General features: G+C 42.3%; 1 protein-coding gene across 1 annotated transcript in view; it reads left to right on the top strand.

Moving 5' to 3' along the window:
- The first annotated feature begins 6,393 nt into the window (after positions 1-6,393).
- Positions 6,394-9,657, top strand: part of acsf3 (acyl-CoA synthetase family member 3) — a 28,453-nt gene continuing 25,189 nt past the window's right edge. The window contains exons 1-2 of the mRNA XM_061068926.1: positions 6,394-6,455; positions 7,887-8,679. Coding sequence (XP_060924909.1) covers positions 7,969-8,679 — 711 coding nt within the window. The 5' untranslated portion in view covers positions 6,394-6,455; positions 7,887-7,968. The remainder of the gene's footprint in view (positions 6,456-7,886; positions 8,680-9,657) is intronic.

The following is a 9,657-nucleotide window of genomic DNA, read 5'->3' as shown; positions in this document are numbered from 1 at the left end:
GTGCATGTGCGTGTGTGCGTGCGTGTGTGCAGGCAAGAGTATGATTATGAATATTTTAAGAGCACATTTAACATGGCGAAGCCGGAGCAGGCTCGGTGAGGGATTTGCGCCTACTCTTCAGCTAATGACCCCAGGCGCTTCCAGCAAAGCTTCTTCATATTTTAAAGAAAGTCGATAGAGCTGCAGCCCAGTCAGCAGCATTAAGATTCATACAGACGCCACAGGGACCCTGAAAAAATTAATAACACGCGTGTCTAACAATCCTTCCTGCGATTTAGTGGAGCACCCACGCTCTCTGCCTGAAATGCAAAGTAGTAATGAACACACAGATAACATAAATTCCGAACACGCTTGCCGTACCCCTCAAGTCAGGGCACAAACACACTCTTACACCCACGCTTTCCTTCATCCCCTTCTCGACAAACACACCCATCATCTCCTCGCACTTGTGGCCAAAGGTAAACACACTCTTTTCATCACTCGGCACTCTACGATTTTACTGTCTACTTTCCATCTCTGTCTCTTTTTCTCTTAAAAAAAAGGAGGAGATGAATAAGATGAATAAAGCACAAATCCAGGGGCTCTACAAGACCCGGATGGCACTAAGGAATAAAAACACCTTTTTTTCACTTTCCTTGGTTGTAATGAATTTTTCAAGACTTCTTGTCTGCAGATGTGCCAAGGCATTGACAGGTCCTCTCACTGCAAGGTTAGCCATTGTCTGGAATCCATCTCAGCAGCTCTTTGCTTGTTTACAGTTTTAAAGTGTTGACACTGCTGGTAGTAGTGTCTGTCACCCAGTAAGAAAGGGATGCTGGGAGGCCCCCCATCCAGTATTATTGTACAATTTCCTTAACGATAATAATAATGCTAATAAACACACACTAAGTGGCAAAGGAGCTGACAAAAAAAAAGTGCAAATTTGGCCCACTGATTAAAAAGGCTTCTTGTTTCTTAATGTGAATAATGTTTAAATTAATAAATTATGACAAAGCCACATATCTATTCTGATTAAATTCTGAACTTTTTATACCTTTATAAATATTCATTTCAGTTAACATAATAAACAATGATTCACTATCTCACTGAAAAATAAGAGCCCTGATTTACCAACAAACAATTTATATCACTTTGAAATTCTTTGTGACAACTTGACACACTGGTAAAATGGGGGATCTTGTTTCAGTGTGAATAATCTCTTCTGATTAAAATCTGAATTTTTAAAACCTTTTCAGTTTATCAAAATGAAATATTGTTCCATTTCTCACTGTGTGTAGATGCTGCAAACAGTTTAAAATCTAGACGTCAGCAGGTTAAGGAGTAAATTAAATAGAACAGGTTGAGTTGTAGGTACTTGAGGTTTGGTTCTGCTCTGGGGTTTCCTTATAGTCAGGAAGGACAACAGTGCAGCGGCAGGCCCTGCTCGCCCTGTGAGGCTAGACAGCATATGGCACCGTCTCCCAGAGAACAACACACCACCCGAGCAGCCTGGCATTCTCAGAGTGAGTGTGTGTGTGTGTTTGTGTCAAAAAATGTGTGTGTGTGTGTGTGTGGCTGCTTATAATATGTGAATATTTGCAGGAGTAGGAAAGATGGCTGCTTAAGAAGAGAAACAACTCGAAGGAAATAGAACAAAGAGGACGCACGGGAAATTGTTTTTGTTTCCATGGTCACATCAACTAAACAGATGTCGAACACGACAAACCGTCACAAGGCTTTTGAAAACAAAGAACCGTCTCCTGATGTGAACGAAGGGAATCAGTTTTAATTCGAGCTGCATCATGCACATGTTTGTTAAAAGAGACGGGAGATGTAAGAACAAAACATTTCACTTTACATGTGGACGCACTATAGGGAAACTAAATGCTTGTTTGAATGAGATGCGAGAAGCCTCTGGATGTCCAATGAGGCAGCACATTGATGAGGATGCAGGACAGAGTAAGTGAGCTGAGTTAGACTGAGCGGGTCTGATTGTCTATCTGACAGAATAGTTTCCACTTCCATATGTGAGTTAAAAGGGAAAGAAGAGAATCAATAAGGCATTAGTGGAAAGCCATCAAAAAAAGAGCGATCCAAAGCTTATTACAGCCAGTAGGTCAGGAAGTTGGCTATCATTTATTTAGGGTGAGTTACCTTAAGACTACAGTTAAATCAACTTTATTCCATCCATTTGACCACACCGTCTGCCTCAGTTATTCAGGGAACGTGTAAATTAAAGCAGCAGGTTATAGAGTGTGGGTGTCCGCAAGGTATTTGGAAACAATTTTATAAAAATCGACTCAGCCCGAATAATGCACAGCCTTCCTTCAAATCCTCTGCTGGAAAGATCTCTCTCTCTCTAAGGCCATGATGAGAGGCTCATATAAAGCAGCTCATCAGCAGCCTGCTTGCCCATATGTGCCTCACACCCCGAGGTCCCCAGTGGGCCCTGGCTATGTGCAGTGATATCATCTCATCTGCCAACATGGACCACTTGGATAAAAAAAACAGTGGCTCTTCTGGTTGGCCTCTTTTGCTCTCACTGGCTATTGTCATGAGCTGAAGAGAGAGTGAAGCCAGTCTAGTGCCCAAACAAGTCAGTCCAAACAAAACAAATAAACGTGCATACTAAATAAGAGAGGTTAGCCAATGATTGAGATGCAGAGTCATGACGGCAACTGGAGGCCAAATGGGGGCAAACACTGTTTACACAACAATAAATACACACTCAATGCATAAACAGGGATAAATAAAGAAAAACTGAAATCCAAAAATGATTCACAAACAAAGGCAGACATCCTCGGCTCAGAGCAGGAGGAGGAGAGGCAGTCGTAAAAACTGTGTGTTGTCAAATCACTAAGGTGTGAATCCTCGGGGCCAATATTGATGATGACATATGCTGTGGGAAACAGACGGATAGACAGGGAAGCAGGGTCCAGCGTCATATCGGCGGAGTGTGGCTGCGGGTCCCGAGCGGCGGCGGTTCGCTTATCCCCCTGCCACCGCACATATGTTTGGGACATGGAACAGTTGGACGTGGCCGAGGGCTAAAATGGGTCAGACCGACACAGATGGAGGAAAAAAACTCCCACTGGGTCACTGTCAGATGACTAACACTCACAGAAGGAGAAAAGGGGAGTGATAGAATATGTGCACGTGTGGGTTTTTATGGGAGTGAGGTAGTTAGATTTTGACAGATTTGAACAGTTTGCCAACTGCATTTGTCGAGAAAGCAGGCCAGAAAATATACAAGAACAACCGCAACATGTTTTGGATACAAAATGTGTTTGTGCTACCCTCGAGTATGAAGAGCAATAAGGACAGTCCGAATGTCCAACATTAAATTTGGTTTCCTGCTTTTTTCACCTCTCTTCCCTCCACTGCTTCCCTTGACCTTTTACCTCATGTATAATTATATGAATAAGAATTTCATGATCAATAACTGACATGATCAATAACTTGAGTCACAGCTCCTAATGTCAAGTGATAATCTTCAGCGTGATACATCTAATACACTATTTGGACATTTGGACAGACGGAGAGCTTTTGGTTTAGGGGCCTAGAAATGTCCCATGTGAGGGATTCTCTACAAGAGAGATCAGCTGCAGGAGAACACAAACATATTTCGAGACTGAAAAAATTAGCAAATTGCACCTCAGAGATGACGTGGATCACCCAGACCAGATTACATGCTATATTCCGAAACAAAAAGGTAAAAAGGTCACTGGAAATAATCAAGAATTAAGCACAGAACAATTACTTTCCAACATCTATTTATCTCTAATACAAGAAATGACAAAACACGCAAAGATGCCGTTAGAAATTCTCCTCCGATATGAGAGGAAGTCTTTACACAAAGCTTTCCTCCTATTTTTCAGCAGTCCCATGGTGTCAGCAGAGACGTATTCATAGGGCTTCAGGCAAATGTCCTTGGTTGTCAAAAACCTCCATTAGGGAATAGAATGTGAGGCAATAATTGTAGAGTTGAAAGGTCACCTATCCATTTGTTCATTATGTTTAAACGAGAAGGGAAATTCCTTTCAGTGTAATCCTTGGCTGCCTTTTGATTTGATCTTTCAACACTGTTTCTAACAAAGAGATGGACCCATTCAGCACTGAGCTCAAAATGCCTTGGCTCTCTGAACGTTGTGTCACAGCGTCTTTTGCTGAATGTGCTTTTGTTGATGTGAACTCTATACATAAAAAATCACTTTGCCAACAGCTTCCAGGTGTCGAGGCGTCGTTTCCCTCAGGTCTCTTGAGAAGCACTTGCATTTAACATATATAGATACAACAGAAAAATAATTCCCGAGCATCTTTCACCTCAAGTGAACCATGACATCACACGGAGACAAACAAATCCCTTTCGCGCAAACTGGAAGCCATGTTGTCAACCATGCATTAGTATGTGGGTGGCATGTGCTCTGCGAGGCAGTCATATGTTAACAGTGGATCTCTTGGATGGAAGTCAAGTTTGCAGCTGCAGCCTCGGAATAATTCATTGCTTGCCTTTTTACCCAGGAGGAGCCACAGGTAGTTGATGAAGTGGCAGTGCCAAGACTCCCAACTGGCGAAGACGAAGCGCAGCTGCCAGGAGTCAGTGCAGCCAGATGCCGCTGCTGATGTACCATGTGTTCCAAGCAGGGCAACAGTGTGTTTGTGTGCGAGCTGGGGTGGGAGGGGAGAGAACGGAGCGCTTGCCAAGACATTCGCACATTGATGCCAACCTGACACATGCTTGGGCACTCCCCATGGTTTGTGTTACCATCTCAGCCTCTCGCACAGATCTGTGGGGGGTCCCCTGTCTCCCCTTTCCCTCAGATGCAATCCTCTGCCAAGACGGGAGTTGGCGCCTGCTTGCGGCCATCCTGCCCATCGGTGGCGAGATCCTTTCAGGTGGTCTTTGCTGAATGGTGTGCTGGCAACAGTCCATTGCAGCAGAATGCCAGCTTCTGCTTACTAGATATTCTGTCTCATCATGTTTCCGCCATAACCGTAATTATAACTCCTTATGTTAGCCGTGTCTGGTCCTCTCACCCCTGACGGACATATAGGCGATGCCCCGATCGTCCTCCACTCTTCATCCAGCCCCAGCAGGTCTCCAGGAGCAGTAAATACGTCTCTAAATGGCTCCGGATGCGGTCCCCATACGTCGCATATCAAAAATATGGCCATCTTCCAGGAAACAAATCCAAAAAACGTGGGTCGTCTGTGCCTTCTTTCGTCTCATCGGAGATGACGTTCGGTCATTTTAAGATTGAATCCTCAGAAAATGCGGCAGTGGCATAAGCATCGAAAAAGACTGAAGGCTGTGTAAAATCCCCACCAATAAAGGATTCCCTAAAAAATGACATAGCTCCTGTGGTAGCATAGCATCCCCGTAAATAGCATTTCCCCCCACGAATGGGAACGAGTGGTCTTTGACGATACTATTCCTGAGAGTGGAGGGGAGTTCTCCGAAACAAAGGCTGCAATTTGGTTAGGAACATGCCATCCTCGTTTCTAGTGTAGGGGGTTTGGGAAGGGAAATGAAAACTTTTTGAACGTGTGCCATGTCTGTACCATTCTCTTATCTGAGGCCCGCGACTGCCAGCTGGCGGCAGAATGTGCCTACTTGCACTGTGATGATGAAGCCAGCCAAGCTAGTTGGCACACAGTGTGGTAGGACTGGCATGTGATCTAAAGCCAATCTGTGTGGTGTAGCTGTGCTGTCTGGTCCCCTGTCCCCGTCTCTGGTGAGCAGACTCTCCCCTGGTCCTGCAATCTACAATCTGAGCAGCATGGAGAACTGTGCTTTAATCACAGGTGATAATTTCCTCACTAAACTTGGCTTTTTATATGAAAAGGTGGGAAGTTTATACAAACAAAACAGGAGGGAATAACATTATATTGTTATTGATATAAAGCCTCACACACTGTCTCTAAACCTCTGGTGTCATATTAACACAGTTCTTACAATCTGGTGACAGGATATTTCAACATTATCTGTGACACGTGTTACGACGTTGTGATTTTAATAAATGGAGTGAGCAGCAAATTGCTTTCTACTGATTTATTGAATGATTTTAATAGTGTAGTCCAAATGAATGGGCCAATGTGTGTGTGTGTGTGTGTGTGTGTGTGTGTGTGTGTGTGTGTGTGTGTGTGTGTGTGTGTGTGTGTGTGTGTGTGTGTGGTTGTTTAAAGTGCATATGTCTGTTCATGCACCCATGTATCACAATTTCATTGAGAAAACATGTTTGAATAAAGTTTTTTTTTTAGAGGACGACAAATTACATCATCACTGAAATATCTTAAATAATTAAGTACAGTGTTATTCAAATACCATTCATTTTAAATTGTCACGATTTTGACATAATATATGATATCTGTTTGTACTAGCGAGGTGGGAACCATCGCGAGCAATTTTTGTTTCATGTCGGAACGTTAATGCCGGTGCACCGTCCTTCACGACATGGCACCGGCTTCTTGTTGAGGTGAGTGTGAACAGAATGAAATGTGTTGACAGCGGAACACAGACAATGTTAAAGGGATTTTCATGAGTTATTCTCGGGGAAATGGAGATTTTCAATCTCCCGTGTTGTTGGTCTGAGTTGTGTCGTTTCCTTCTGTCGCTGTCAGTCACAGGAACAAGTCCAATGTTGTGTTTAGCTGAACTTTGTAACGTTGTTGTCCTTGTTATATTTGAGGTGAGCGGTTACAGCTGCTCTGAATGACGTGATGGTTATGTTTAATATCTCATGAAGCTACTCAGAAAAGGGTTGAACCTTGATAGTGACACACCTACAGATAGATAGATAGATAGATAGATAGATAGATAGATAGATAGATAGATAGATAGATAGATAGATAGATAGATAGATAGATAGATAGATAGATAGATAGATGGATGGATACTTTATTGATCCCGAGGGAAATGTATGAATCCAGTGTCACACAAAACAGTCAAACACAAGATTATAAGAATAATAAAACCTCAAAATGAGTCAAGAATAAGTTCACTACAGTGAGATGAAAGTCCAGCCACCAGATCTACTAGAACGCTGTCACATACAAATATTTGAAGTATATAGTGATTGAAAGACACAAGCGAACATTGAAGCCAGCCAAATATATACACATCTGCATCTGTACAAAATTGTGCTTTGAAAATTGCATACACATTGGAGGCAGTCACACGCCTACAGACACTTTTGAAATATATCTAATATAATTTTTGTCGTGTAGTTTTGTGTAATAAACAGTCCAGAAACTCAACACTGTTACGACACTACACATCAGCTGCAGACTTCTTGTCCCAGAGAGCACTGCTCTGCCTGTGTAAACAGTCGCCTCATGTTGACTGTGGCTCTGGGGACGAGCAATTCTGACAGCGTCTGAGCCAGAAAACCAAAGTTATTGTAGGACCCAGTATCCAAGTGCTACACAACAGGCAAACTGGACTTGGTTGAGACATTTCACTCAGTTCTAACTGAGCTGGGAGTCGTAGACAGGACCCAGTGTTGTGAGTTTTCAAAAAACTTGAGACTATAAGTCAGGATCTCTCTGCTGTGTTAACAGGTTTCTGCAGGTTCCTAAAAAGTCTGAAAAATATTCATCTGAAATTTACGTCTTTAAAAATGTTAAATCATTACACACAGTACTTGGCTACTTCACTCTTTAATTAGGAAGTGTGAATAATTCTGGGTAACGGGGACGATATTCCTTCATATCTGCTTTAGTTGACATAGGTCTTAAATTTCACTAATAATGGTCAAGACAAAATAGTTAATTCCTGCTTTAATTTCTGTCAATAATCGTATTATACATATTATACAGTCATACATTCCTTTGGGAGAAGATGCTGATATTCGTGTGTTGCGTGATAAAACAAAGCTCTAATGCTTTTTTGTCCTTTCACCTCCCAGATCTCGTCTGATATGAGCAGACTGAGGGTGAAGCCGGCCTGAGGTTCCGTCTCTAGAGGATATGAACAGCTGAATCTCAAACATGCTGCCTGGACTTGTTGCTGTTGCAAGTCGCTCTCTGAAGGGGACTGTGCCTCACTGGAAAGCCACTCTTCACAGAACTTGTTTTCCATCAAAGGCCAGGGAATGGCTTCTGGTTCAAAGGGGCACTCACAGATGGACCTCCGCCCCGTCATCGAGGATGAACCAGAGGCCAGTGTTTGTCAGAGCTCCAGCATTTGGAGATAAGCTCGCTGTGATAGACAGCAGTGGCAGCCACAGCTACAAGCAGTTATACTGCAGCAGCTTAGATCTTGCAGGTAGAATCAGCAGCGCTCTCAACTGTGACTTTGCAGGTCTGGAAGGAAAACAAATCTCCTTCCTGTGTGCTAATGACGCTTCATACACAGTGGCACAGTGGGCAGCCTGGATGAGTGGAGGGACGGCAGTACCACTTTACCGGAAACACCCTCAGTCGGAATTGGAGTATGTGATCTCTGACTCCCAGAGTTCACTGCTGGTGGCGGGACATCCCTTCGCCGAGATCCTCGAGCCTCTGGCGCTGAAGCTGGGGCTTCCGTGCCTGACGCTGCCTCCTATGTCTGACCTGGGCTCTGTAGGTGTGGAAGACACAGAGGACAAGGAGACGTCCATCACTGACTGGGCGGATCGACCAGCTATGATCATCTACACCAGCGGAACCACAGGGAGACCCAAGGGGGTTCTACATACACACAGCTCCATCCAAGCCATGGTGTTGTCTTTTTTACCTTTACTACATTGGTAACAAACAAATACATTTAATCCTGGTTGTCATAGATTAATAGACTTCCAGTTTTTCTGCGGTGAAAAAGGTTTTTTCATCACTCTGACCCAGTAGAGCATGATACAGCTGGTGCACTCTGACGGAAAAACTAATTAAAATAATGAGCTGTGTGCGTTTTCAAATTTTTGGTTTTATTCACATTAGTCTTTAAATAGACCTGTTTCAAATAATTGAATTAGATTATATGACCCCTTCAATAATTAGTATTTTATATTAATAATGTTTTGTGTAATATTGAGTTCATGTAAGTGTGCTTTATTGAACTTCAATCCATTGTAGCTTTGCTACAAAAAAATAAATAAAACTCCCTTTTCTTGTCTTGATGAAATAAAACTTTCACATCCCTCGTTTCTGAAATAACTGCAAGTAGAATATCCTTGTAAAATAGTCAAAAGCTACTTGAGATTTGGGAATTTGTGCAATTAAATGACACAACAGGCTAGTTGTGTTAATTGTTCTAAATCATTAACACTTGAACAATGAAAGAGATTCAAGAGGTTGGAAAGTGTTTCATAACTGTTTTTGTTGCTGTATGTTGAATTTCTGAGCCTTTTTATTGTTTGTTGGTGATATTTACACTTTTTATTTCTGTTAACTACTAAAATCATGATGGTGTGACATCATGAGCAGCCACAATTATAGTTTCAATACATGAAAATGAAATGGTACTTCATTTTATCTATAAGTTTACATACCACTAGGGGGAAATACATTATATGTAGATGTGTTCTCTGACAGGAGTGATATTAGAGCATAGTGTGTTTGATTATTTCACTTATCGATTAAATGTCTTTATTCATTGAATTCTGGGAATTTCAGGAGTAATTTGTAAAAAATTGGGAAATCTGAAGGACATGAGACACAGAAAGTGAAGCAAATAAACTTCATCAGAAGACTTACACATGA

The sequence above is a fragment of the Limanda limanda genome, chromosome 3 (genome assembly GCF_963576545.1).
Source record: "Limanda limanda chromosome 3, fLimLim1.1, whole genome shotgun sequence".
Taxonomy (NCBI): Eukaryota; Metazoa; Chordata; class Actinopteri; order Pleuronectiformes; family Pleuronectidae; genus Limanda; species Limanda limanda.
Note: the sequence above shows the minus strand (reverse complement) of the source record. Positions and strands in the feature narration are given on the sequence as shown.